Below are 19,445 nucleotides of genomic sequence, written 5' to 3'. Positions count from 1 at the left end.
GACTTGTACAGTAAAGTCGCAGGCTATAAAATCAATACCCCAAAATCCATGATCTTCCTATATGCAAACAATGAGACAGAGGAAAGGGACATGAAAAAAGCAATCCCATTAACAATTGTGCCCCAGAAAATCAAGTACCTCGGAATCAGCTTAAATAAGGACGTAAAGGACCTCTACAAAGAAAACTATAAAACACTACTCCATGAAATATAAGAGGACATGAGGAAAAGGAAAGATATCCCCTGCTCATGGATAGGGAGAATCAGCATTGTCTAAATGGCAATACTCCCCAAAGCATTATACAGATTCAATGTGATCCCTATAAGGATACCCATGAAATTCTTCAAAGAAATGGATCAAGCAATTCTGAAATTCATATGGAACAACAAACGCTCACGGAGAGTTAAAACAATTCTTGAGAAAAAGACGATGGGAGGCATCACCCTCCCCAATCTTAAACTTTACTACAAAGTGGTAACAATTAAAAGAGCATGGTACTGGAACAAAGGCAGAGCCGCAGACCAACGGAACAGGGTGGAATATCCCTACACACAACCCCAAAAGTATGATCATCTAAATTTGATAAGGGAGCAAGAAATGAGAAGTGGAGCAAGGAAAGCCTATTTAACAAATGGTGCTGTCATAACTAGACAACCACATGCAAAAGAATGGGCTTAGACCTCGACCTGACACCATGCACAAAAGTCAGATCAAAATGGATTAAAGACCTCAACATCAGACCACAATTCGTAACGTACATCAAAGACAAGTTTGGCAAAACCCTCCACAATATTGAAACTAACGGTACCTTCAATGATGACATGCAACTGACCAACCAAGAGGAAACAGAGATAAACAAATGGGACTATATTAAACTAAGAAGCTTCTGCACCACAAAAAATACAGTGACAAGAATACAAAGACAATCTACAGAATGGGAAAGGATATTCACCCAATACCCATCTGATAAGGGGTTTATATCAAGGGTTTATAAGGCACTGGTTGAACTCTACAAGAAGAAAACATCTAACCCCAACAGAAAATGGGGAGATGAAATGAACAGAAACTTTCCCAAGGAAGAGACATGAATGGCCAAAAAGCACACGAAAAAATGCTCTGCGTCACTCATCAGAAGGGATATGCAGATTAAAAACAACCATGAGATACCACATCACACCACAGAGACTGGCACACATTCAAAAGAACAAAAGCAACTGCTGTTGGTGAGGATGTGGGGAGAAAGGGACTCTTCTACACTGCCAGTGGGAATGCCGACTGGTTCAGCCCTTTTGGAAAACAATATGGCGATTCTCAAAAAATTAAAAATTGAGCTCACATTTGACCCAGCAATACCACTGCTGGGAATATATCCCAGAGAAGCAAAAAAGTATAGTCAAAATGACATCTGCACTTACATGTTCATCTCAGCACTGTTTACAATAGCCAGAATCTGGAAAAAACCTGAGTGCCCGAGAACAGATGACTGGTTAAAGAAACTTTGGTACATCTATACAATGGAATACTATGCAGCTGTTAGAAAAGGTGAAGTTATGAACTTTGCATATAAGTGGATCAACATGGAAATTATCATGCTAAGTGAAATGATTCAGAAAGAGAGATAGGCATAGAAAGATTGCACTCATCTGTGGAATATAAAATAACAGAATGGGAGACTAACACCCAAGAATAGTAGAAATAATTACCAGGACATTGGCTCCATGGCTTGGAAGCTTGCCTCACATGCTGGGGGAAAAGGCAGCTCAGATAGATAAGGGAACAAGTAAAATGTGGTTTGAGATCCCGAGTGGGAAGGGAGATGTGTACTAAAAGTATACTAGAGACTGAACACGATGGCCACTCAATACCCCTATTGCAAACCACAACACCCAAAAGGAGAGAGAACAAAAGGGAATACCCTGCTACAGAGGCGGGGTGGGGTGGGGTTGGGGGGATGGAATTGGGGGGGGTGGGAGGAATACTGGGTTCACTGGTGGTGGAGAATGGACACTGGTAGAGGAATGGTTTCTTGAACATTGTATGAGGGAAACACAAGCACAAAGATGTGTAAATCTGTAACTGCACCCTCACGGTGATTCACCAATTAAAAAACAAATAAATTTTTAAAAAAGATGTAATAAGACGCTAGGGAGCTAGCATAGTGGTCAGGATGCAAATGTTGCATATACTAGGGAGCTTTATTTGATTACTGGCATTACATGTTGCCCCAAGTACTGCTAGGTAAGGCCCAAATTGTTTAAAGTACTATAGAAGCCCAGCTGTAACACATTGCCTAGCCCTGACACTGAGTTGGCTGACTATTATCAGGAATAGAACAGGTTCCTTGGCCATTGCTAAGGAGGACACACCATGCCCCCACAAAAAATGCAATAAATAATTGCATTTTTAAAAATAAAAAGTTGAGTTTGAAATCTACTACTCTGAACTGAATTATGAAATTAGTATCTTCGCTTTCCCCCGAAAGTTTTTAACAGGGTTCTATTTTTTTTTTTTAGTTTCAAATGGTTTCAGAAAATGTTAAGTTGATTAGCTAAAATTAGCTCCAAGCAAAGAAGGGCATTGTAGAACTGTAACACTTAGCTTCACAATAGTTCTTTCAAACTATAGATAACCAGCTAGAGTAGAAGCAATTTCTCAAGACAATCTTGTCTCAGAAATGTTCATTCTTCCATGATAAAGTTTAATGACAAATTGGAAAATTTATTGGATTCTACTAAGACCATTTTAGATATACAAAGTAGAGAATTTTAACATAATTTATTCTTTTATCCTGTTTCTACCTTTAAAAATCCTGCTGTTCGAAAATTTATTCATTTAATATTCTATATTCTATTATATTGGTCCTAATCCTCAAATCACTGAAATCAGTTCAGTTAGAGTGAGAAAGGTTCATTCTCCACCCATATTACTCTAATTGTACATCAGATATAGACTAAGTAAACCCTCACATTTATGTATATTAGGAGGTAATTCTGTTTAGAAAGGTTATGTGACATATAGCTAAAATGACTTCTATCAATATGACTAATCGAGACTAATATAAAATTTAATAAATATGTCAACTATAACACCAGAAGAATCTTAAATATGTATGAGAAGGTGTGTAGAAATAACAGTATCTTTTCAAAATTCAAACTCTGGAGTAGTTTAATAATAGACATCAGAATGTTAACAGTGAAAAAGTACTGTCATGAATACATTATTTGCAAGAACGTGGGATAAGAGATCCGTGAAGAGTGTAATACATTTATCCTGATGGCTTTGTTAAGTGAAGTGAAATTACATATCATCTACCTGGCATCCTGTAAGGAAAATGGCATCAAAACTGAAGAAATGAAGAGAAGGAAGTTCAACACAATTGAGAAAATAAAGGAGAGAGTTATAGAAAAGGTATTTGCAAATTAGAAAAATGTTGCAGCACTAAGCTTATTAAGGTAAAATAATTTGTTAATGTTCTTATAGAGCTTATATCAATGGATATGTGGCTATTAATGTATAGGCATAGGACACCAAAGTGAATTGAACCCTTGGGAAAGATTTGTTGATTTTGCTTAAATAGCCGGAGGTGAAAATACCACGTGGATTTTAAAGCAAAAGGTGAGATTTTCCTGTTGAAGACAATGCTGTCTCTGACTCTTTGATGAAGAAGAAAGGGACCAGGCAAAGAAAACCATGTTATTTTCATTGTAGCAATAGTATAGATGATATATTTTGGTGTATATAGATATTTGAACACTTATTTATTTATTTAGGCTTTTCGGGTCATACAAGCGATGCTCAGGGGTTACTCCTGCTCTGGCCTCAGGAATTATTCCTAATGGTGCTTGGGGGACCATATAGGATGCTGGGGATCAAACTCGGGTCAGCCTACCTGCTGTACTATCACTCTGGCCTCTGAACACTTATTTTAATGCCCAATCCCTAGAGGTCTTTTTTTTTTTCTGTACTGAAATCTACCACTATCACAAGTAATATCACTACCACTACAATCACAAACTTCACTTAGTACATAGAGGTAACCAAGGAACACCTTTGTCCCATCCAGTTGTAACATTTAGAACTTGTGACTACAAAAAAGTGCGAAGAGTCAAACTAGGCCTCTTCTGGCCCTTCACCAGTTTCCACTGATGCCCTTGGCATTGTCCTTCTAACCTGCAGACCAAAAAGCAAACAACTTCATCATCCTACTATCAAACAGGCACTTCCTGATACCAGAGCTCTGTGCTGAAGTTGGAAAAGTTGGAAAAGTCTTGCCATTCATTCTTACAGTGTCCAGATGTGTCCTCTGGTGCTTGGCGCGGTCACTGGAGTTACTGAATGCCTTCTGACAGCCTGGATGCTGGCACAAATATGGCTTCTCACCGGTGTGGCTCCGCAAGTGAATCTTAAGATTTTCGAGCCTTGAAAATGCCTTTTTGCAACCTTCAAACTGTGAAAAGAAAACAATTTGGAGTGGTTAAGAAAGATCTTGGATGTTTTGAGTCCGGGGAACAGGGAAAAAAAAAGTCCTTACTTTGCACTTAAGCTAAAACAAAGCAAAAAAAAAAAAAGAAAAAGAAAAAAAAAAAGAAATAAAATGAAATCCATAGAATAACAAATATTGCTTCTAAAAATATCCACATGTTTATGTAAACTGCATTTTTTCCACTGAATATACATGCCACTTTCCATACCAGATTTGGGCCCCAAACTGATTTCTGTGATTACTTATGTCAGAGAAAATTTGCTGTGAGCCATCTGGTGCAGTTAATAAAAATACACTAATGCGTGTCTTAAACATTTATTAAAAAATTAACACAATTTTCCATTTCAAAATTGGTCTAAATTAGAGAAGCCAGGAAGGAAGAAACTTTTTACAATTAGCAAACAAGAAAAAATGAAAGTGATGTATGAGAAGAAAAGGTGAACAGAAGAGTCAAGAGCATAAGATGAATAAAAGCACATTTACTCAGTCATTAAAATCACAAACTTTCTTCACGGTATCTTAAGAGCTTTTCCAGCTCTTAAAGAGTGCCCTTTAGTTAACATTTAGGGTGAAACCAAACCTAGAGAGATAAAGTTTTTAACATGCTCTTTAAAAGGAACTGGGAAAATAATTTATTTAGTGCTAAATTATTTTTCTGAATAAAGTGAAAGTTTTGTGTTTTCTTTTTAAGAAATATTACCAAGTTCATGAATATAATAATTGAAAATGATAGATCAAAACACCCAAGAAACATTTCACTACCTTGTCAATAAAAAAATATATATGTATGTTTTCCTTTTTGGGTCACACTCAATGATACTCAGGGGTTACTCCTGGCTCTGCCAGGAATTACTCCTGGCAATGCTTAGGGGACCATATGGGATACTGGGGATCGAACCCAGGTGGCCGCATGCAAGGCAAATGCCCCGCCTACTGTACAATCGCTCTGGCCCTTGTCGATAATATTAATGATAATATTTTTGTAATATCTTCTTTGAACAAAACATTAGCTGCAAATAGAAGGTCACTGTGATTCTAATTCTTGAAGTGACGGTGATTTTAATCATTGAAGTGACAGTTTAATAGAGAGAATGTGTTAGAAAAAGCTTCTAAGGCTAGCATAAAGATTATGCAAATAGATGGCATTTATTTATTAACTCAGTGTTTCTAAGTCTTTTTCTGACCATGGTCCTCTGAAATAGTTCCTTCTCGATTCCCGCTAATGTCATGCCGTAGCTCCCCATCTCTGTGATTTTCACCTGTGACTTTCTTGGAATATCCTGAGGGCCCATAGGGGACATTGTGGTTCCCAGGTGTGTAATGCTAAACTCACTCATTGGTGCTAGCCCTCAGAATATTTATACCAGTTCATCAGTTTTAATTCTATTTTATTAAGTCCCCACTGAAAGAATATTTAGAAATAAGGAAAAACAAAGCATAAAGTGTTTAAATAGAATTTTAAAACCTCACTTCTTAGATAGAAAATGGGGTAGTGGATAAGACAATTTTAAGGAAAAAAACAATTCAAGATAGCTTTTGTTCAAAGTTAGCAGATATAAAAACTTTTCTCTAAGAACTTTTATTAAACTCCTTAATTCTCTTCCTTTTCATAACAGATGGTAGAATACATTGTTCAAAAAAGGACTGGCCAGTATTTGGTTAACTGAATTTTTATCTTTAAGTAAAGGATGAAATAAGTAGAAAGAATAATTGAATATGTCATAACTCTATCTATTTAAGTTGTCCAGATTTTGCATGCTGAGGTATTTTAAGAAATTTATGAAAGTTGTACTTATTTTTGATTGAGAGTCATACATGTTTCACAGACATATGTTGGTTTATTTCAATTTTGATATTTTGCTTAAAATAATTTTGGTGTTTTCCTGATTTTTATTTCACACAAAAATAAATTTAGCCCAAGCAGAAGATGATTGCTGACAAAGCCAGCTACTTTTTCAAAAGGAGAAAAGCATAATGAAGCTGTGTCGCTAGAGGGAGAAAAGAGTTAAATGACTTGTATCAACAGCTTTTCAAGAGAGGGGTGGCCTCAAATTTGTGGATAAAGGGAATCAAAGTTAACCCCCTATCCATAGCTTAAAGGTTTCTGTGACCTAACCTCTGCTTTAAAGTTTTACTCTAAACAATAATTCAGAGCAAACTTCTGCAGCTCGATTTATTTGACTGGTGAACCACACTTGGGTCTGAAATGAGCCTGTGGCTTTGGGTGCACCAAATCTGTAGCTTAGTTCCTAGCAAGACTATTCTTAGGGTGAAGATCATTCTGGAAGTAGGCTCCAGAGGTACATGCCTAGAACAGGATAGACCCCATAACCAATGCCTTCTATACTCACTGCAGATCTTGGTTGGGTAGAATGCTGCATTGGTTCAGCAACAGCACGGACACAGAGGGCCATTTTAGGATAGATTAATGAAATTTATGTAATTACTAAGAAAACAAGACTCCTTGATATACTACACAGTGATTAGAGAGATGTCAGACTGGTCCTTGAGCTAATTCAAACTGTTCACTTGATCAGGCACAAACTCCATAGAGAACAATATTCCTAAGACTTTCCAGTTAAATGTCTACACAAAAGTCCAGTGAAATGTCCAGTCAACTCACTATCATTACCATTTATAGAAGTAATGATCAAAGACCACAGAACTTGCTATTTTCCAAGCAAATTAGTTAGAAGTGAACTTTATCTCAGAACAACATAACCATTTTTTAATATGGCAACGATGGAGGAAAATATGAGGAACCAGAATTAACAGAAAACCAAAAAATGATCATAAAATCATGAGAATCCTGGAGTCAGAGAGACAATATAGGGGTTAAGATGCTTGTCTTGCAAACTGTCAACCTTGGTTTGAATCTTTGGCATCATCCTGAGCATAGCCAGGAGTGAGTCCTGAGCAAAGAGCCAGAAGTAAGCGCTAAATAGAGTTAGGTGTGGTCCAAGCTCCCAAACCTCCCCACAAAATCATGAAAATTCCACTTGTATGAGATGTTTCCATCATAAGAAAGGGTAGAAGATGACAGAATATGTAATAATTATATAGTACATAATATTTTCTGAGGGAACAGATAAAGGGGCTTGATCCACTGAGTTATATAATAAAAAGACAACTTCAGGTAGTCAGTGGTTTAAAATATATGATACTCTTGTTGCAGATATTCACTTGAAGAAACTATGAACTAAAATTAGTATGAAGAACTGTCAACTGGCTGTGTGGGAGGCCTTGCCGCCGAACCCTTGCAGGTGTATGCAGGGCACTGTACCTGATTCAACTTGCCATTCCTAAGTGCTGCAAGAAGAGGAAGGAAGTGCTGTTCACTTCTCTAAATGTGTCTGGATGAAACTTGAAAGCAAACAATTTTGTAATGAATCATTATCATTCATCACAGGAATAACCCTGTAATTCAATGCAAGAATTTCCTCTCCCTCAGGCAATTTTACCTCTAGATTTTTAAGTTCAATTAAATGCAAATGCATTAAAAATAAACGAACATATAAGCAGGGCTACAAAAGATCATTATATAGAACACACCAAAACTGTAAGCTTTGGGTGCTTGGGCAAGTGGGTGCCTTTTCCCTTCTCATTCCTCTTTCCCAGCCCCCTAACTCCACCCAAGTTTGCTAAATCTAAAATTTAGGGTGAGTTTCACCTTGGGAATGAAGAGAAAAATCCAGGGAATCAAGGGCTATAAGAAAGTGTTTTCTTGGGGCTGGAGCAATAGCACAGCGGGTAGGGCATTTGCCTTGCACGCGGCCGACCCAGGTTCCATTCCCAGCATCCCATATGGTCCCCTGAGGGCCGCCAGGGGTAATTCCTGAATGCAGAGCCAGGAGTAGTCCCTGTGCATCGCCAGGTGTGACCCAAAAAGAAAAAAAAAAGTGTTTTCTTGGAGTTGACCAATGCTGTCTCACTGAAGTTCCTCAAGTACAAGATCATTCTGAGATCTATGGTCAAATTTTCACCTATTCCTCATGCCATTACCATCCTGTGGTTGAACTACACGCAAACTGATCATTATCCTAATAGAGAATCCTCATGTGCTGAACTGGCCATGCAGGAGTCAGTGATGTGCAACTAGATCAATGAGCCTGAGATCATCAGTAGTTCAACAGCAGGACATATGCAGGAGGAATACAGAAAAACATCAAATCCAGCCTCAAAAGGGGTAGCAGAAGAAAAAAATAAGAGCACAAAGAGAGACCAATAAACATGCTAATGTGGGAGAAGAGAGCTGTGGTAAGAAATGCTAATAATTATAACTTCCCAGATTTACTTTGTCTTTTAAATTGTTTGCTTGTTTTGGGGCTGAACTGGAGCGATAATACAGTGGGTAGGGCATTTGCCTTGCATGTGGCCAACCCAAGTTCAATTCCTCCATCCCTCTCAGAGACTGAGACTATCACGCCCACACGGCAGAGCCTGGAAAGCTACCTATGGTGTATTCGATATGCCAAAAACAGTAACAAGTCTCACAATGGAGATGTTACTGGTGCCCACTCGAGCAAATCGATGAATAATGGGACGACAGTGCATAAGTGCTACAGTTTTGGGGGCACACTCAGTGGTCCTCAGAGCTTTCTACTGGCTCAGTGTTTAGGAATTACATGGGGTGCTCAGAGGTACTCAGGGGACCATATAGAATGCTGGTGATAGAACCTAGCTGAGTGCAAGACAAGCACAGAACTCACTACACTATCCTCTGGCCTCTTATCTACATCTTGTATCCTTGTAAATACTGACCATAAGCACAGCACTATGTGTTGGGCTTTGGGAGCAACATGGTGAAAAAACCTAAACTTCACTCCTGGTTAAGATGGAACAAGGTCAATGTAGATAGCCAGATTGTGTAATGATAAATCTTAAGCAGCGATTTGAAAAAGGATGCCCTGGAATCTTTTGCGGCTAGAGAGATAGCTCAACAGACTGAATTCAGCACAAGCTTTGCACAAAGAAGTTCCCGGTTTGGGGGCTGGAGCCATAGCACAGCGGGTAGGGCATTTGCCTTGCAGGCGGCCAACCTGGGTTCAATCCCCAGCATCCCATATAGTCCCCTGAGCACTTCCAGGAGTAATTCCTGAGTGCTAAGCCAGGAGTAACCCCTGAGCATCGCCGGGTGTGACCAAAAAAGCCAAAAAAAAAAAAGTTCCAGGTTTGATTTTTCCTACTGCACAGTTCCCTGAGCAACTCCGAACACTGAGCCAAGACTAGAACCTGACTCCCATAGGGCGTGTTCTAACTCTATACCCCACCAAGGAAAGCATAAAAGTTTCTCTGGTCCCCACTCCAGAGCCATAAGGATATAAAGCTGGAGGCGGGGTCCCACCATATGAGTTTTAATAAGTCTTCTATGAGATTCTGGTTTTATACTGTGAGCAAATGGGTTCAGAGATGCCACACAGTATAATAACTGTCAATTTTCTTAAGAAAATCTTCTGATAGAAGTAGTATCTCGTGGACCTGACTCTTTACTAATAGAGACAAATACAAATCCAGACTACCAGTGCCTCTGGTTTGAATTGGACCATCTTCATTCCAGAGTAGGCAGGGTTCACTTAAGATTCACAGAGCACATGGGAAACAAAAGTTCTATAATGCTGACCTTGATTACGGTGTTCACTAAATTGCTGCCTTCTTAGCCTGCTGCCTGGAAGACAACTGGTTTGGAACTGGTATTCCTACAAGTTCCTGCAGTGGCCTTCTGGCCAGCAGAACATCCTACACTTTTAGTGTTCATTTATGCCTCTGTTGGAAAAAACACCGAAGGAAAGTCGTTTTCCAGCTGCACATCTTAGTGGTTTTACAGACACATGTAAGATCAATGCATACATCTCTAATTCTTTAATTAGACAACTTTAATTCTTGTGGGGTTTGAAATACCGCGCTGAATAGGGCTTCATTTGAAAAAATCTCCTTAACTCTGAGGTGATTTTTAAGTAACAAACTTTAATTAAAAAGTATAGTTGCCTCAAACTCAGAGACCCTTAGCTTGTACCACTTTGCAAATTTAGGAGATTATTTTATATTTAAAGGATCACAACTGGACTATAATCACCATCTCTCTATATATTGGCTTGATTACAGATTGTTGACATTATGTGGCATTAAAATGACCTTTGAAATATTACTTTCTCTTTCTATTAGAGGCTTTTGTGTAAGATACTGAAAATGAAAGGCTCATTACACACCATTAAAATAGGATTTATTCCACATGTGTAACCAATAATCAGGTAGAATATTACTCCCTCCCCTAATCAGCTACTTAGAGTGCTAAGAAGCACAGGTTCATATTCAAAGCAGTAATAACAGCAAGCCTTTCCTGATCAAGTTTCTATACCATCACTAATGTCAACAAAACCCAAGTAGAATGGAATCTATGATGCTAGTCATGCTTTTTAAAAATATACATTTGATTTCAATTAAAGTTCAGTGTTTGTGACTCTTTGAGGTAAATGCTTTTACAATTTCATCAGTCAAGACCAATTAATCCCATTAGTAATGGTTGGTGCTGTGATAGGCTGTGCAGCTCTGGGAATTGACTGATAAATTATATGCTAAGTTTACATTTTCAACTTACAGCTCAAAGACATCAGAGCTGAAAGGCATTGCTGGAAAGGTAAGCAAATATTTCTAATACCATGGATGCAGTCAAGGTGACTTTCACAGTATGCTCAAGAGTTCAAGTCCACTGGAATCCTGGATATACTCGTGACTAAAGGTGTATATGAAAACTTGTTTCTTCTGTGACTTGAGAGTACAAAAACAGCTGAGGCCCAGGGGCTACCTCACATACATGAGAAGAGGTGAGGAATCTGATAGAAATACTCAGCTGGGATTTCAAAGTTTCCTACTCAGCAGAGCTTCCTGGCTTTCTGTGCACGGCAGTCACCTTGGTGTCTTGTTAAAATACAAACTGATTCAGAGGTGTGGGGTGAAGCCTGAGATTCTGAATTTCAATAGGTTCCCTAGGTGATACTTCTAAATGTGGACTGTTTTAAGAGTATTATTATTATTTTGGTCTGTTTTTTTTTTTGCCACACCCAGCTATACTCAGGGCTTACTCTTGGCTCTGTAGTCAGGCAGCACTCCTGGTGTGACTCTGGTGGCCCATATGGGGTGTCAATGATTGAACCAGAGTCAGTTGCATGCAAGATTTCTCTGGCTCCAGAATATTTTAAGATTATACTCTGACAGGTAAAGTTCCAGGAATAATATTACATTCACATTGAAAATGTACTATGTAATGGCTGTTAAAAGAAGAATGGCTGAGAGATGGTATAAGGGTTAAAGTGTTTGGTTTGTAGGCAACTCTCTGCAATCACTGGTACTAAACGATCCCCAGACACTGTGAGGTATGCTCCGGTACCGCAGCACTGGTGGAATGGCCCAGATAATACTGCAAGGGCCAAGCAGAACTGTATTCTGGGGTCCATGCATTGAACCACTGGACAAGAATCATCAGTGAATATTTGGCTATCTCCTGATCACCTGTTGGGAGGTGTCCCCACCAAAAGAAAAGAAAAAAAAAGGATAATAACAGCAACAAAATAATAAGGAAGAGGTTTGTTTTGATGAACCAAATTGAGGTGACCTTATCCTTAAAAGTTTGGAAAAGAGCTTGAGAGAGAGCATAGCAGGAAAGGTATTTGCCTTGCCTATGGCCATTCCAGGTTTCCATCTTCTGTATCACATAAGAATCTCCAAGAACTATTAGGGTGACCCATTAGCACAGAGCCAAGAGTAAGTCAGGAGCACTGCCAGGTGTAACCCCAAATCGAAACAAAAACAAAACTGAAACAAAGGAAAAGAGTATAGGAGAGTAAACTTTAAAAAAATTGTTGGGAAGAAAAGTCAGAAAATAAGCGACAAAAAATTAAAATGAATGTTCAGAAGCACATTGGGACCATCTGAATAGTGTTTCACCTTCAGTATCATGTGCCTTGGGACATATGGTTTACTTCTTGCAACCCTGTGGTCAGTGTTCCTCACGCGTTATTAGTACTGGATATTCCAGCATAATCTTCGTACCACATCAGTTTGGAAAAAAAGTGTTACAAATACAAAAAGGGAAGGAAAAAGAGACTAATTCAAATGTTTTGAGGTTTTTAATGTAGTTCATGAATTCACTACATTGAGCAACACAGAACTCTTTCCTCTCTGGCTTCATTCAGATGACAAACTGAATGAGGACTGCCGACAGACGTGTCTCCATGTGTTTGGCTTTGTAATCTGACTCAGGGTTTCAGTGTACTTTCCTCTTGTCCACAGTGGAACAAACACCCAGAGTGGAACAACAGAGCTGTAGAAAGGGAGCTGATGGGTTTCATTTTAGGTGCAATGAAGGTAATAATTGAGTTTTATAACATTTTCAAGTAATAGAGTAAAATTAGTCTCACTGGAAAACTTAAAGTCATGGTAGGGTTGTGTCCTTGAGTAGCTGCAGGGGTTCCTTAACTTTAGGAGAAATTAGTATTTCTCAATGATTTTACTCAAAAGTTCCACATAAACAGATTTGCATTTGTGTTTTTTTTTGGGGGGTCTCCCAAGCAATGGTTGGAAACCTTGGGTCCCTTCTAGTGATTCTCAGTCTTCCTGGCCAGTAGTTCAATAATACCAGGGCTGAAGGATACGGGGGTGCTCATGCCCCACAGTGCCAGGAATTAACCTGACCATGCCAGTGGTGCTCAGGGCTATACCCGTACATGGAACCTCCAGTGTGATGTACCCAGTGAATAAGCTTGAGTCAGTCTTATGTACTAGGCATGTGCCTGAACTCCTTGCTATCTCAATGGCTCCTGCATTTGACATCCTATGGGTTCAGTTTCCCAGCCTTTAGGTTTGATAGTGGCAGCTGCAGGTGGGATGAGACTATGAGAGTTAGGCCTCAATGAGTGAATTACTTCAGTGCATTTGCTTAACTGGTATTCTCAGATTGCTAACAGGACTCATTTATTCAGAATTTCTGAAACTGCTGAAAGTTTTGTAAAATTCATATAAAATCATCTCTGTAATGTTTTTCTTTTTTTTCTCTTTTTAAAAATATATTTTTACTTGAATCGCTGTGAGGTACAGTTACAAAGCTTTCATGTTTGAGTTTCAGTCATACAATGAACACCCATCCCTCAACCAGTGCACATTTTCCACCACCGAAGTCCCCAGTATTTGCCCCCCCGCCCCACCATCCCAACGCTTCCCCTGCCTCTATGGTGGACAATTTCCCCCATAGTCTCTCTCTACTTTTGGGCATTATGGTTTGCAATACAGATACTGAGAGGCTATCATGTTTAGTCCTTTATCTTCTTTCAGCACACATCTCCCATCCTGAATGATCCCTGCAACCATCATTGACTTAAGATTCTTTCTCTAGTCCAGTTGCTATCTCCCTCAGCTCATGTGACAAACTCCCAACCATGAATATTTCTGGCCCTGTATCGACTGTCCTTGGGTGTCAGTCTCATATTATAAGTAATGTTTTTCTAAACTGTTATAAGGAGATTCTAGTATTGTAGTATTCTATGTATTTTTTGCTACTCTGGTGAACAAAATGACTTCAATTAACAAGCTCATATATACAACTTTATTGTTTGTTGTGTTTCTTTCTTGGGGTTTTTTTTTGATTAAGGACATATATGAAATAAAGCTTACCTAAATGGACAGCATAAATGTATTTCTTATTGGTTTAAGGCAAATTAATTGTTTATTAACATTTTTGGTACATGGGTCGCAGTTGATCCTTGAAAGAGTACTCTAAATGAGGTGAAAAAAATAAATAAGGATTCATTTCAAAAAACTTAAAATGGAAAAAATGGCTTTGAGCACACATGACAATACAGAGAGAAAAATGTTATTTTTGTGCCATATTTTGAACCACATTAAATTTTTATGGAAATTATCAAGTGTCTGGTTTATAACAATTGAAAGGGGTCTGGGGACACATGGAACCTCATCACGGGCATTATATTCACAACTGAAAAAAAAAGAATATTTCACAATACAGCCTTGATATTTAAAACATATCATATGGCGCTCTCTAGTTATCCAACAAATACATGGTATCATATATTATTCATGTTGTGTCAATACATTGCCAGAAAACTACAATTTCAAGCAAATAATTATTTCTGCAAGAGGGTAAATAATGAAAAACTGGTTGCTCGGGGATATTTAAGCATAATAAGTCTGTTTGCTGTCCCTCTGTTTTTTCTTTTTTACTGATTTCATGAAACTTGAGAATATATATACAGCATGTATATTTCAAAGGTTTGCAATCAGTTTAATTGAGTGATATTCAATCACATGTCAATAGAAGAAATACATTTAAGGTCAAATAATAGGCCCTGTATAAACATACCTAAAAAAATCCAAGTTTCGTATTTATGATGACATAAAATATAATTCTGTATGTATAGAATTATACTTACATAGGCACAGTAATTCTAGTTAAGTATATATAAAGCATTATATAAAGGTGACTTTCAGGTTTTTCACTCTGATCTTAAGGAAAATGATCTTTCAAACTCTTTAAATACTAGTCTATATACCTAGTTCCCACTAAACAGATGAACCATGCACATATTTTTTCTTGCACATTCAACCCTTTATTAAGCTCTGCTGATGGTAAGGCTCACTCCTACCCATCCAACATTACTAGTACATCTTAGGAGACTGATGTATACTCAGAATTATCCAACTTAGCCTAGCTCGGTATTTGCAAGTTATTTTCTACCGATTAAGGTGGGATGGACATCATTGAGGAGATGAGATTGAAAGAAGTCAGAAAATCCATCTTTTAGGTCTTAGGAATTAATTTTTATATCAAAACATATCAAAAGCCATCTCTAGGACTCTCATTTCTCTAAAAGTGGTCTTGGGTTTCAAAAGACAGATAGACAAACAATCCCAAGAAATGGGAAGAAATGAAATGAGAGGAACTATAGTTGGAGAAAGATCTAACACACATAGGATTAGGGCTGTCCTTTCCTCTCCATTCTCCCAATTCTCACCACCTCATTTCTAGTTCAGTTCCATTCAGACTCAGTTCCCTAATTAAGCAGCATGCTCTGTTAGATCTCATTGCCTCAGCATATGCTATTCCATGTGCCTATGACGCCTTACTGATTCTTTAGCTTGTTGTCCCCTTCTCTGTAATGATATCCTTTATGATTTCACCACGGCACAATGGATCACTCCGGGACTTACAGATCCTACCTTATCCACTGCCTCACTAAGGACTAGGAGTACACAAATTGGATTATCTTCTCCACTTGTTGGTGAGTTTTAGGAGGATAAGGGACTCACTTAAATTTTATTGCCAGCATTGGGTACAGTGCTTGGCATATACATAAATGACCAGAGATTACTTGTTAAATAAATGCTGAGTTAAACGGAGAATGGATTCTTTGTAAAATACCATATTGATTTCTACACTTCCTTGTGTAGTAAGCTCATTAACGACTTAATTAGGTAGGACTAGTTACCATTCATAATGACATCAAATAGTCAACACCACACAGACTATAAAATACATTTATGCATGTTACTGAATTTCAATGTCCTAAAGAAATACATGAAATATATATTTATTTTATTATCTAACCATATGAGAAAATAACAACAACAACAACAACATATGGTTGTATTTTTTGTAGATTAAAAAAATATATATTCATTTCTTTATTGACATTCTAAGAAACTGAAAGCAATTTCAAATTTAAAACTGGTTGAATGAGTGAGCTGTTTTCCAATTACACCCTTTTCCAAATTTGAGCCAAACAGACACGTAAAATGTTGGGACTATGTCATTAGCAATAACTCAAGGCATATAAATGTCTACCTTCTTCATACATGAAGAAAAAGAAAAGCAAACTTTTAAATTGCCTTAATATGCTGTCGAATATGCCAGAAAAAGCCTGCCATTAGAGTTTTTCTCTGGAAAGAAAAAAAGTATTTGGAACCTGGCCCTGCATTGCCCTGAGTCAAATATCCCTGAAGAGCAGGTCGAACAATTTCTTATGAAGCCATGTCTCTGTCCACTAAAGCGTTACTAGAAGAGGCAGATGCTACAGTATCGTATAACTCCAGGTTATAACTACATAGAGCTACGGTTTTCTAAATTAGCAGTACAGGGGGCTGTAGCAAAGCTGCAGCTATGCCTTTTTCATTGACAGTAAATTGAATACTCTACCATTGTCTTTGACTACAAAGATGAAAAATGCCATTGCTTGCTTTCAGTTTTATTACTGGCATGCTTGGTTTAACAGATCTAGGCAATATATTTATTTACCATGGTGTTTCCCAAAATGATTGCTGAATTCTGTCATCCCTAGGCTGAGAAACTTTTCGGGCTGCAACAGAATGTATGCTAACATACTTACAGCAACACAAACCTCCAAGACAAACTGTTTAAATCAATTTGCTATCATATAGGCACATAGGTGCAAAGATGTGCATATGCACTGTGGGTACAGCATGGGCACACACTTTAACACTTGCACACATATCCCACACAAATTTTATAATAAATGTGTATGTTTTAGATCTGTGTGCAGGGGTGTAGAGGCAGGCATGAATTTGCCAAGCGAGAAAAGGAAATTCACACACGAAGAGAATAATTTACCATAAATTGGCCCACACTGAGTTTATTCCAAAAAACAGAGTGCAAGATGCCAATTTTTTAATGGCTCTTACTATTCCAGATTTGGCCCTGACAAGCTTTGAAAGGAAGAGATGCCAGTGGGTAGGAAAGATGGGATTAAAAAATTATATCTTAAGTGCTTTCACTTTTGAATGAAAAATTTCAACCATATTACAGAGGGCAAGGGAATGACAGGAACAGTTTCCTGGCCTATGATGTTCTTCTCAGTAATAAAAAGTCGCTTTTCACTAAATAAAAGTTTTGTACTTGCAACAAAAAGTCATCTGCAACTAGCTGATTTAGAAAGCAGCAGTTATGAAAATAGCAGAACTCAAACCTTGCATTAGCCCTAGGCACCATTACAGAGAGATGAGGTTAGAGAAATCTCTCTGCAGTTCTAAGTCCTACAATCTTTTGTGACAACTCACATGGTTCAAGAAATCATTCACTGCATTGTTTCCAAATATGTCCTTTTTAGTTTTCTTTCTTTCACAGATGAGGCCTTTTGCATATCTTTCCTAAAATATGTCTAATTGGCATACAGCAGGTGTTCGGAAAACCCATTTCTTCCACTTTCACTGCTCTTCTCATTCCTTATTTTGATTTAAAAAAATCTTTATCTCTGGGCTCTTTGCCTTCTTAGTTGCTGACACAATAAGTGATATCTTGCTGCACACACATGTAGATAAGTATCTAGATAGATAGATAGATAGATAGATAGATAGATAGATAGATAGATAATCCTCAAATCCCATGACTATGTTGCCTTGGAACTTGACCCCACCATAAAAATATGAGTCTATATAAAATTCTATCTATCTAAAGTTGTAGAGTTTGAGGTGCATGAGGGTCATCTCAGATTTAACTTGATGAAACGTGGTCTTTTATAACAACTGGGCTTTTCACTGAAATTAAACTACCATTGCTTCTTAATTCCCAAAGAAATAAAAAGCAATGAGAAAAGCTTGCTATATAAAGTATATTTGTATATTTTTAATTTTAATTTATCTCCCTGTGATCTTAATTAAGAGTGAAGGGTCCTCATACTGGGCAACTTAGTAAACAACTCTTAAAAGGTTACCCATTAGCAATTTTCATGTAAGTAAATTACCTGGTAGCAGTATTCCCATTTTCAAGTGAAAGGAACTGAGGCCTAGATAGGTCAGTGGCCTGACAAAGTTATGTAGCTAGAAAGTGGCTAAGTCACAAATAGAACTGTGGCCATCAGGTCGATTATTTAACTGAGTATCTCCTCCATGCAAATACAAGAGAATGTTACCTCTCAAGAGGTCAAAGCTTTATCTCTGAAAGACTAATAGGTGCACTCTTTCTTTTCATTCTCTACAAAGTAGAAAACACTAGTAGCTTGAGTTTGTTGTAGTGAACAGGGTAAACTATCCTAATTATACCATTTTCACTAACGTCAGAGCATAGAGTTAAGCTGTTAAATACTAAAAAAGTAGTATAACAAAGTCTTCTGTTTTTCACATACTCTGTCCTTTCATTAGCTGTATTTATAATATTAAAAAATTAGTCTATAAAGCCACTTGGATATTTGAACTATTAAGAAACAAATACAAATTGAAGAGTTGGAAAAAATCTGAATGTTCTAGAAGGACTACAAGCTCACATATTCAGTCAAACAATTAAATACCAATAAATATATGACTCCTTATTTATTTCATTACATGAAGGGGTCATTAAATTTATCACCCATGACAAAATGAGATGCTTCAAAGATTCATACGTGGCTAAGCTTTCTTGTGAATAAAAGAAAGATGTTTTAGAAAAGCCATAATCTAAATGAAAATTAATACATAATAGGTGATTGATTACATATTTACCTAAATATTTATTATAATGTTTCTGAGCTGCTTGTCACGCACATTTCTTCAAAAATGAAAAAATATAAGTTCATTTCACTATTCTTCTTGTTGGGTAAAGAAATCCAACCTATATAAGTATTACATCAGAATAAACAAGTCTATGGATTCTAAACCTTTGCTTAAATCTCTTTCCTCTGAGCTCCAGTCCTGAGTGCCTATGAATATAACTATACTGATGACTCCCTGGCATCTAAATGTAAATATTCCACCACTTAGCAATGGTCTTTGTTTAAAACATTTCCCTTCCTGCTCTCTATTCACCCAGAAGTCAGGTCTAGCACTTGCCATTAATCCTAGGTATCTCTCTCCCACACACCTAGTGAATCTCAGTGAGTCTTCAGGGTTATCTCTCCAACATGTTTACTCTCCATCAATATATGACTTCCCCTACTTCAAAATAACCATCATATCCTACCTGGCCACA

At 37.6% G+C, this 19,445-nt stretch overlaps 1 protein-coding gene across 2 annotated transcripts in view; it reads right to left on the bottom strand.

The window, feature by feature from the left end:
* GLIS3 (GLIS family zinc finger 3) overlaps positions 1-19,445 on the bottom strand; it is a 521,896-nt gene that overhangs the window by 123,039 nt on the left and 379,412 nt on the right. For both annotated transcript variants that reach the window (XM_055122898.1, XM_055122891.1), the window contains one exon: positions 4,286-4,447. In XM_055122898.1, the coding sequence (XP_054978873.1) occupies positions 4,286-4,447 (162 nt within the window). The remainder of the gene's footprint in view (positions 1-4,285; positions 4,448-19,445) is intronic.

This window comes from Sorex araneus, chromosome 1 (genome assembly GCF_027595985.1).
Source record: "Sorex araneus isolate mSorAra2 chromosome 1, mSorAra2.pri, whole genome shotgun sequence".
Classification (NCBI taxonomy): Eukaryota; Metazoa; Chordata; class Mammalia; order Eulipotyphla; family Soricidae; genus Sorex; species Sorex araneus.
Note: the sequence above shows the minus strand (reverse complement) of the source record. Positions and strands in the feature narration are given on the sequence as shown.